General features: G+C 32.4%; 1 protein-coding gene across 1 annotated transcript; it reads right to left on the bottom strand.

Moving 5' to 3' along the window:
- Nucleotides 1-3656: 3656 nt before the first annotated feature.
- Nucleotides 3657-9091, bottom strand: LOC139524307 (uncharacterized). The gene is made up of 2 exons (XM_071319047.1): nt 9037-9091; nt 3657-4720 (listed from the first exon to the last, which is right to left on the bottom strand). The coding sequence occupies exon 2, from the start codon at nt 4714-4716 to the stop codon at nt 3700-3702; it is 1017 nt and encodes a 338-aa protein (XP_071175148.1). The 5' UTR covers nt 4717-4720; nt 9037-9091; the 3' UTR covers nt 3657-3699.
- Between the last annotated feature and the right edge of the window lie 2369 nt (nt 9092-11460).

Raw genomic sequence — 11460 nt, forward strand, 5'->3', positions numbered from 1 at the left:
CATTCATTTAGTGACGTGTCACGTGATGCATGGTAGTGCTAAAGGGAAAACAATACGCTTGTATACGTTTTACAAAGAAACATGTACATGTATGTATCTTGTAATATAATCATTAGTGCTTATTTCTATCCAATAAAAGAAAACTTGAATACTAATATACTTGTTACTCTTTAAGTTATGATTTCAATATCAACACTGTTCATTATTCTACCAGTCTACTGTGTTTCATATTTTTCATGTCGAGGCCTTTTATAGCTGACTATCCAGTATGTGTTTATCTCATTGTTGAAGGCCGTGTGGTTACCAATAACCACTTCGTTCGAACATAATTGGACAGTTGTCTTATTTGTAATCGATACCAGATCTCCTTATTTTCATATTAACTCACCAGCCACAAAGGATTCTGGTAATGAATGGCTGTTTGACATCAAGAGGCAAATTAAATGCATATTCATGACGAGAATATATTAATGTTATATGCATATTATCCCTGCTTTCTACTATAGACGGACACGTTCAGTCTTAACGTTTGAGTTTACAAGTTTATAGCCAATAGGAAGATATCTCCCCTTTCCCGGACACATTTTTCTGAATCCGAGCCAACCAGTCCTTTCTGTTACTCCTTCAAATCACGTGCTTAGTGGAGAAGCTGCAAATATCAATTGTAGTGTTTGGTTTTGACGGAGGTTTGAACTCACGAATACCCGCACCTATGCGGTATCAGCCACAAAGGGCTGCATGAACTAATATTATAACTGCTTTAGATGTTGACACGAGGACTAAAGCACATACATGTACAACGGGTTGTCTGATGCGTCTGAAAATTTTAGGGCAGAAATGATCGTGAAAAGTTCAGCCACGAGAGTCTAATACTGGCCGTGGATAAGTTCTCGGAGAAGCCAGTCCCTAGTCCACCTTCTCCTCTGCCGTCATCACATCTTCGTCTGTCATTCAGTAGATCGCCCACTGCCTGGTATTTTGTGCCTTATCAATATCCAATTCCAGTCAATTAATTGCAAGCATCATATAGTAAAAGTAATGCGTTCATTTATTACGAGGCAATGTTAACAATAACAGTAGCATTTTACACATAATATTCATATTTGTAAAAACAAATAACTCAAGTCACATTATCACGATAACTTTCGCCTCCCATTTAGTCTTAAGGAGTTTTTTAAATATAGGTGATGCAGATCATTAAATTTCTTGCAGTGAAACACAAAATGGTATTCATCCTCTAACTTGGCAGGACGAGCAACTTGGAAAAAATGGCAAGATGACAATTTCTGTAAAACATTAGAATAAACTAATAAAAGTAGGCAGGACCAAATAGAGTGAAAAACAAAAAAAGCAGGACAGAGATTACAACTAAAAAAAAAAAATACAGGACAACATTTTTCGTCTTATCCCTCCCCTAAGAAATTCAAATGGTAGCTCCCTTATTTTCGAATGCATATACAGTTGCTCCTTTGGAATACAATAAGTTGCTCGATAAGTTATCGTTTGTTTCTACTATAAAAGTCTTATTACTTCAGTACCTGTATTTTTCTTCAAAATGAGGTGCAATATGTGATTAACAAGTGCTAACACGTTTAATTCATATATAACCGCAGGCTGCAGTAAGCTACTTGTAATATGTAGAGGACTAAAACACATACAATGGACTATGTAAAAAATGAGTTGAGCGAAATGGATTACTAGAGGTAAAATGTTTAATGTGAGTAATACTGAGATTTGCACGAATTGTTCAACGATTGAATTTCTTTCATGTAACCCCAAAACGACAATTTTGAATAAGTCAACGTATAAAAGAAGCGAGTGTCCATTTTATTAAAAAAAAATGTTAAGTACAATTTCTTCATGTTGTGTGGAAAAAAAACTTTTTTGCAAGCAGACGACCAGAGATACAGACGGTAGATACTATAACACCTCTGCCGTTAACAGCGTGTAACCAGATGCTCCACAGGGCGGGCGCAGCTTTCTACGACCGCAGAGGTCGAACCCTGAACGGTTGGGGCAAGAATGGACACAACATTCAAGCTGGATTCAGCTCTGAATTTGGATTGTGATTAAATAGTTGACACAGCATAGGTTTCTGACACAGAATGAATGTGGTCTAATGAAGTTAAAACATTTTTTTCTTTTGAGCAATTCACTTTGCTGTTGAATATTAATCCTCTCAAAAAAAAAAAAAATGTTTGAAGAAATTTTCTTTTTATTTCTGAAATTCTGAAATCTGAAATGAGAAAAATTGAAACCCCCCCTCAATTTTTTTTCACCTCCCCCTTTCCCTTTATCCAAAACTGATCTCAATTCAAATTTGTAATGGAGTTTGCAACAATAACTACTCATTTAAATACATCATAAAATATTAAAAATAAAATGTCATACAGTCACGGTTAAAATTAATATTATTTAATAGTAACTTCTAAAAAAATAAATGGGGAATGTGTCCAAAGGGACACAGATGATGCCCCTGCTAGCATATAACGTTATAAAGGGACATAAGGTCCGAGACCACAATTGTCGTCCCTTGGTTTTCGTTGTTCATATAGTCCTAGTGTTGACAGTGGGTTACTTGCCATTAATTTTTATACCCCTTCCAAATTTATTTCTCCATGTTTAATGCCTCAAATTGCAAGTAGGGGGGGGGGGGGGGTGAAATTACACTGTAAAAAAATTTGGGTCCAGAATTTTAAAGGAAAGTAGTGATTTGGTCCAGCTGAAAAAGGTTTAAAATTAGCACTTCGGAAGCTGTCAAAAGATTTAAGACGCCCTAAACATAAAATTGTCCATATTTTGAGTTAGAGCCGATGAAGTTTTCTATAATTTTGATATAATTTGTCCCAAAAGTAGTACAACACACTGTAAAAGTTTCTTTGAGAAAGCGCAGGTGGGACCATAACTCAAGAACTGTAAAAGTGAAGCTGCCAAAAACTGAACTTGAACTGAGCTTAGAGGTAATAAGCATTGTATACACATTTCATTAAATTTAGTTGAGACAAACTTAAGTTAAGAGAACAGAAACGAAAAAAATCTTCAATTTTTCCACTTGTAAAGGGGCATAACCCTAGAATGGTAATCAAAGTGCTTGTAATCACTGAATGGTAAAGATTGTTTTAATTTATTAGTTGGTAGTAAAAGTGAATATTGCATTGTATATTGCATATAGCATTGGTTTTAGTTGATTCAACTACTATTCTGGACAAACTACAAAAATGCTTGTTTTTGGCCCCTTTTTGGCCCTTTATTCCTAGACTGTTTGCCCCATAACCCTTAAAATATATCTCAACCTTCTACTTATGTTATTAAACATTGTGGTACAATTTCAGAACAATTGAAATACTTATACACAACTTATTGTCCTGACACTAGATTGTTTTGCTTGTTTTGGGCCCTTTGGGCCCCTAATTCCTAAACCCTAGGGATCATAACCCCCAAAATCAATTTCAAGCTTCTTTTTGTGGTTATAAACATTGTGTTAAAATTTTATTGATTTCAATTTACTTATACTAAAGTTATTATCCGGAAACCATCCGTCTTCGGACGACGCTGACGACGACGACGACGACGACGACGTGATACCAATATATGACCGCAAAAATTTTGCGGTCGTATAAAAAATCAATGTGGCCTTATATGTTACACAATACATATAAATTATAAAACATTTATTCACCTAAATAATATATATGAAGACTACCCCTTTGGTAACCATAATACATCATATCCCCACGACTCAGACTTTGTGTAGTCCAATTTTTGTTTTGCAGAGCTCAATGAATGTGGTATGAAGTTGTGTTTACTCATAAATTTTAAAATTGTATCTGCAGTTTTTTGTTTTCTATGGAATTCCCATTCCATAATAAAGCCAACGATTTTGATTTTTTCGAAAAATAACGACGCCCCTTCCATGGCCTTAGCTTCAAAGCCTTCAATGTCCATTTTAACTACCACTTTCTTAAAGTTCTTTATTCCTGGAATTTTTAAAAGATCGTCCATTTTTATCGTATGAACAGTACCATATGTTCCTTGGGCTCGGCCTTCTTTTAGTTTCTTAATATGATCCGAGTCTACATCGACAAATGTTCCTCCCATATTGTTTTTATCTACTCCTAGATTAACAACACCGTTACTGTTGGATATGGCATTATGAACAAGAGTGACTTTATCCTGTAAGCCACCTCCGGCAACAGACGCACAAATGTGACGGACATTTCTGTCTAAAGCCTCCACGGCCAAAACCTTTCTCCCCATTTTAGCAGCAGAGAGCGTATAAACTCCAATGTTAGCTCCTATGTCTATTAGATTTAATTCGGGGTCGGATTTCAACAAATCAAACATTATACTGGATTTCTCTGCTTCGAAGTGTCCACTGCTTATCAGTATTCCCGAGACCCACGGATCTTGGGCTGCTGGATACACAAAAATAGGCGTATTCCCATATGGAGTTTTAAGAGTTGCTTTTATAAAATTTTGACACTCGCTGCATACTTTATTATTTTTACTCCAAGTAGTTAAATCCATTGAATACACATTTGTGAAATCTACTTTACATACGGGTTTTAGAACGTTTTTACCACCGGAAGTGTCGTCACTTGTAAGAACACGTGTGTCCTGTACCGTCTGCAGTGTTCGATAGTTCTTTACTATGAGCATCATAATAAATCCTCCCATAAAGAAAAAAGACAAACCTATGACAACTCTTCCTCTCATGATTCTGAAAATAAACAAATAGTTAAATGATCGAATACAATATTAACAACATAAAGTCATGTTCTAATAAAAACTCATCAAAACAGCGCATCCCATTTAACTGTTTTGGTACAGTACCATAGTGGGTCAAACAAACTCAGCCGTTCAGACTGTCAATTTTCATTTAGTCCATTGTTAAATCTGTTAAATGATTTGAGGTATTGTTATTTTGATAGCCCGCAATACATTTAGATAGACAATGTATCATAGCTAAACTGTTTAGAAAACATTCATAAATTATTACTTCAAATAAAAAATGAACCCTCTCTATCATAAATACACGAAGAAAAATATGTGACGCTTATCACAGGGACACAGTTACATGTATCGTCTATTGGTTTTCTATAATAATAATATAATAATATAACTATAATAACTCAATATTCTCCATTGAAATTTTATTGATTACATTTTGAATCTTTTATCTTATCTACTAGTCGTTATCAATATGTAACAGATTGCAGGTCGAGCAGATGTTCATTTTTTTTAATTTAAAAAAAAATATGAATATACCAATAAAAATCACATGTACATGTATATGATATAAAAACAAGGAGATGAAACCATGCACTCAGGTAATAACAATAAAAAACATCACTTCCAATTTGATGATATAAAATATTCTGGTCAAACAGATCACAAAAGCCATATTTTTTTTTATCTTTGATCTTTTATTGAAAATAGACATTACCAGCACCTACGTAACGCACAAGTATTGAGTTTAACTACTATTTCAAAGTAGAAGGCTAACCCGAATAATCCAGTCGTTATATTACGATTACTACTATCACTCCATTAACTAGAAATGTAGTGGATAGAGGGTGTTGAATTATTCGAGTTAATACAAAACAAACATAAGAACTTGAAAACTCGACAATAATAATATACATGTTAAAAACAGTTATTGGTCGTCTTTCCTCAGTTCTAATGACTCTTTAATAAAAAAAATTAAAGAAACAACTGTTTTTATATCATTTGGGGTTGATGGATTTAGTATAATAACGAGTTTATATGTTCAGTTACGTGTATTAAAATTGACATATTGGAGTACATCATCTAATATATAATATACTGTTATATATAATTGATTAAAAAGTTATGTTTGTTGAATGTCAATTATTTTCATTAAAATGATACTCCGTTAAACTGGCACTGGTTAAACAGACAAATGGGTTATAATAACCAGTTTGGGTTAGCATAGCCCATTTGGATATAAAGGTTCATTATAACCTTTTCGCAAATACGGCCATATTTACACTACAAATTTCACTGAGTACAGACAAACCTGTGCCTCTGAAAAATTTATACGTTGGGAAAATGGGTGAGGCATGCAAGAACTGATTTTACTAGAATTATGTAAAGAGGGGGGGGGGGGGGGGCAAGGGGTTTAACTGTTATGCTGTTATGGGGTAATTTAATTCTTTGTTATCTGTTATTCTTAAAATATATTTACTGTTAGCTGTTATGGTCTTATTTCTTGTTATCTGTTATAGGACTATTATTTTTATTGTTATCTGTTATAGGACTATTATTTTTATTGTTATCTGTTATAGGACTATTATTTTTATTGTTATCTGTTATAGTGAGATTGTTTTGCTGTTAACTGTTATTGAAAATTGGAATGTTAGCATTTTGACAGCCAATCTTAAGTAGAAATTAAAGAAAATTGAACATTGTGATTTGGATGGAAAGATGTGTCATTGGCACTCATACCACATCTTCTTATTATCACTATTGGGGTCTTTCCATTAGTGATATGGAGGTCACGTATTTGCAGAAGGATTCCAGTAACAAACATCACATAAACATATTTAAAAACAATGGGGTCGACCATTCCGGTATACATTATTATTACTCTTTGTAATAAATTCCATTGTCTGTGAACATGTTTTTAGATGTAAAATTTTGTACAAATTATAGTTTGTTTTTTTTACTTTGTACACATTTTTCTTATAAATTATAATTTGTATTTTGACTTTGTACACAGTTTTTGTACAAATTATAATTTGTGAAAATGGCCATTTGTATAAAATTTGACTATAAAAAATCACTTTTAAAAATGTATAACTTTTACAATAACTTATCATATGGATAAAAAAAAAAGCCTTGATACACGTATATAATTTTAATTCAATGACAAAATAATAAACTTTTTGTTGTACTGTTACACCACTGTCCAAGGTTAGGCACCAACTAACATGTTTAAATCTGCCACATTATGTATGTGCCTGTCCCAAGTCATCAGGAGCCTGCAACTCAGTGGTTGTTTTCGTTTATTATTTTTTTAGATAAATCAAGCTGTTAAATTTCTCGTTTTGATTGTTTTTCGTTTGTCATTTTAAGGCCTTTTATATCTGACTATGCAGTATTGGTTTGTTTCTCATAGTCGAAGGTGGTATGATGAGCTATAGTTGTTAATTTCTGTGTTTTTTTGTCTCTTTTGGAGAGTTGTCTTATTGGCAACCATACCACATCTTCTTTTATACTTATTTACAAAATACAAAAATAGTATATATGTATCATTTGTTTGAGCATGTGAGTGAAATGTTGCCTTTGGGAATTACACGACATCTTTTTCTTTAGCATTCACACTTAAAAGTGCTACTCCTCCTCTTTGTATTTACATGAAAGAGAACCCCGACTACCAATATTTCGATAGCTTTTTAACTGGTTCACATAATGAAAAGTGAAGCTTAGAAACTGTTGCTGCAAATAAAGATGTGTCTTTAACAGCTTCAAATATTTAATTTTTCCACAAAATATCCTTAAAATAAGTGAATATATATGTCTCTGTTAAGGCCTAGCAATCCATACAACCAGTTATAATAAGATGTACTGACTGTACTGTATTGGTCCTTGTTGGACTGATAAATTTCATTTGCTGTTATCTGTTATTGTCCCTTTTCAATTCCTTGTTATCTGTTTTAAGCCAAATCAATTTACTGTTTTGCTGTTATTGGAACCCCCCTTGCCCCCCCTCTGTAAATCCAATGTATTTTTTCTTTTAAAATTTCTTAAATATGTATTTTTTCAATCATTTTTAACACAGAAGTTGTAATACTATGCTTATTGTTCTAAAAAAAAATTACCAAATTGACAGCATGGTAAATTTGTCACGAAAAGCAGCAACATTTTATAAAACTTTCTTATATTAGCACCTACCAATAGCTTTTTAAAGTTAAATTTATTCATATTAGTAAAAAAAAACTTGTGTGCAATTTTCTTCACCAATTATTTTTTTACAGTCATATCTTTTTGGAACAAAAAATCAGGTTAAGAAAAAAAGTTTAATTCTAGAAATGTTTGGCTCCTCAGAGGTGTACATCATTAATTTGCCGTATTTTCCAACTTTTTTTGGCACAGTAAATTTATTTTATAACTAATTTGGCCTATTGGTCCCAACGTGTTCAAAGATTTTACATTTTTTAAGCAATTGGGAGAAAAAGTCTTGTTTTTTGTTCATATATGCGGTCTTCTCGATGTATTTGAATTAAATGTTTCATATCGAAATAAGGTCCGTTTGAATTTCCCTAGTGGATAATTTTAGGATCATGTACCCTTGTGTTGATTCCGAATGCTAAACATATGGAAATTTTATAGAAAATCCACAGCTTTTATCCTTGTACTCTCATATTTGGCAAATTAAATGACTGATAGATATAGCATTATTGCATGCAGTGCTAGTAATGATTTCCTTAAAACAAGTTTATTAATATAGTTATTAGTTAAAACAAATAAAAATACGGACCAAATCAAGTACACCTTTTAGGGTGCGCTCGACATTAGTGAATCAGCACGAGGTATTTTGGAATTTACAGGTTGATTAGAACTTTTCGTAAAAAATAAACACTAGCACATCATAGAAAAGCAAGTGAGTAATCTATATTTCAAATTTTATAACAAAAATTTCTGTATTGAAGGCTGTGGATTTTCTATAAAAATCTTGGTTTATTTGCCACAAAGTACTCTTTTTCTATTAAATGCAACGAAACAGTAAATAATAATGCTTTGCATCAAGTTTCCCATTGGTATATGTGCAAAATGGCCTATCTCTATTTTCTATTATATCTGTAGTTTTGATACAATTGAAGTTTGAAAAGTTCGTACAAAAATGGCTAAAGAAGGGGTCATAAACCTTAAGTTTTAGTCTTTTACTTCATATTAGAATCAGTCGATTTGTAGACTGCAAATCTTATCGTTTGCTCCTTTTCTAATTGATATCAGTTTATGGTAATGACTTTTTTTTTTATCTTTTTAACGTTGCATGTGTTGTTTACTTACAATAAATCTGCCACCGGTGTCCCTGGCTGCAAAAAACGAGCTAAATTTTGAACCGCTAAATTTTTTAGTGATGACAGGGGAGGTAATTTTTGTTTCAGATTTTGCACTGCGGAATTGAATTGATTTTGATTTAATAACAATTTGATTTGATTTGTTTAATAATTTATAATATATATATATTGATAAACTGTGTTCCAATTTTCATTTATAGCATTATTTCATGTCACTGAAACGTGTAAAAATGGGGAAAAGTTTTAAATTACAAAGATATTTTTTTTCTTTAAAGACTAAACTTATATAAACTATAAAAGGGGAAAATTGGTTCTCATGACAATACCACATATTATAACGGATTCATATTGTATTTCTTACAACACTAATGTTTACTTTAATAACACAACTGTACAATATTTTATGTGTATTTCTTGCTTTTTTGTGTGTCATTCTCTGTATTTTTTTTATAATTTCACTAGCTTACGATAGTTACAGTTCAACTTGTATGAGTGATTCAATTTTCAACTGATTAGTGTAAACATATTCAATTCTTAAAGGGCGGATCCAGCCATTTATAAAAATGGGGGTTCCCAACCAAGGATATTAGAGGGTCCCATTTATATATTCCCATTCAAATGCATTGATCCTCAAAAAGGGGGGTTCCGTCACTGATTCTAATGAATTTGAATAATAATTTAATATTATTTTTCACTGGAACCAATACGTCATAACTGAACTTGAAGTGAGTGAAGCTATAAAAGATTTAAAAAATAATAGAGCACTGACTTAGACTATTCGCCTCCTTTAATAATATAGTCTAGTATCTATTTATTGTAAATTGTTTACTCTCATTTTGAATACAGTAGTATACCTGAAAATTGAACTTCTGGTATTATTAAACCAGTTTTCAAAACCAAGCCAGGGAAGCCAAATTGAACCTGATAGGTATGGAGTAATTACTCTCATCATCAGTTGCCACGGGAAACTGTTCACGTCCATTATAAATACTAGACTGAAAATCTTTGCAAATGAACTGAATATAACATCCAAGAACCAGACTAGTTACCGTAAGGGATATTCTACACAAGAAACTATTTGTGTATTACACACACTTGTTGGACTTTACTTTTTCTTTTGGGAAGAGACTCTTTTTTACATTTGTGGATTTTAATAGGCATTCGATACTGTTTGGCGTACTGGGTGGTTGGAAAAATTACAAAACAAAGTGAAATTACAGCGAATTTCCTAATGCTTGTAGAGTAAACTTTGTTTGCCTTGCTTGCTTTGTTTGTACAAACCTTAACTTAAGCTTTGTAATTAAGGTTGGCAAGTCAAACAATACATATAGGCGTAGTTTAACCTGTATACACTATATTCTAATTTGACTGGACGTTATCCCAATTACAATTGTACAATATACAAACAAAGCAAGCAATCTAACCAAAGTATTACTCTACATGCTGTAGGAAATTAGCTGTAAAGGGAAATGTTTTAAAGTTGTGTATAATATGTACAGTGGAATTAAGTCTTGTGTTCAATGTAATGACTCTCAGTCAGAATACTTTCCATGTTTATAAACTTATCAGAAATGAGACTTGAGAAATGAGAGTTTTGTTTGGAAATTCACTTATTGAGACTTAGTGAGTTTAATCGAACGTGGTTATTCAAACTGCGTAAATCTAATTTACATTTACCTATTATAGCAACTGGTCGTTGGTACAATATCCCAATGGAGGATAGAACATGTAACTTATGTACAAATGGTATTGCAGATGAATTCCATATCTTGTATACATGTAAAAATGAAAATATTGTGTCATTAAGAACCAAGTACATACCCATGTACAATGTACTACACAGCTTAGCCGAGCATTGTCAGGTTTGAAGGTTTATTATACTTATTGTAATACTGAACTATTCAAAAAGCTATACTTGTTCATCAGAAAAGTTAATGTATTTCTTTGATTTATGTCATAACGATCCATATATGTTGTTTATCTTTATGCATCTCATTCACACTGTTTGCTGCTTACGAGCTAATAAAATAATTGTTCTTCTCTCATTTTTAATTACATATATTGCATTATATATAGTTGACCTCATGTTACACGTTTAAATGTGGGTTTTCTTATAAATCGTTGATAGGAACTAGCAGAGGTAGATTTTTTTTTGGGGGGGGGGGGCTTAATTTGCCTAGACAGTTTAAGGACCCGCGGGCCCCCTTTTTCAGAATCCTGTATCCGCATCTGACTAGGTCTTTATAACAGGAAATGTTCACCAAGCTTAAATAAAAGTTTGACAGCGAACCAAGTGATATTTTAAAAATAATATGTAAAATAAGTTGATTTCACAGTAACTATGTTAAATAAAAAAAATAGAATAAACAGACATACAATTTTGTCATCTTTTTTAACAATGAATTGTCTCAGA

Source organism: Mytilus edulis, chromosome 5 (genome assembly GCF_963676685.1).
Source record: "Mytilus edulis chromosome 5, xbMytEdul2.2, whole genome shotgun sequence".
Lineage (NCBI taxonomy): Eukaryota > Metazoa > Mollusca > Bivalvia > Mytilida > Mytilidae > Mytilus > Mytilus edulis.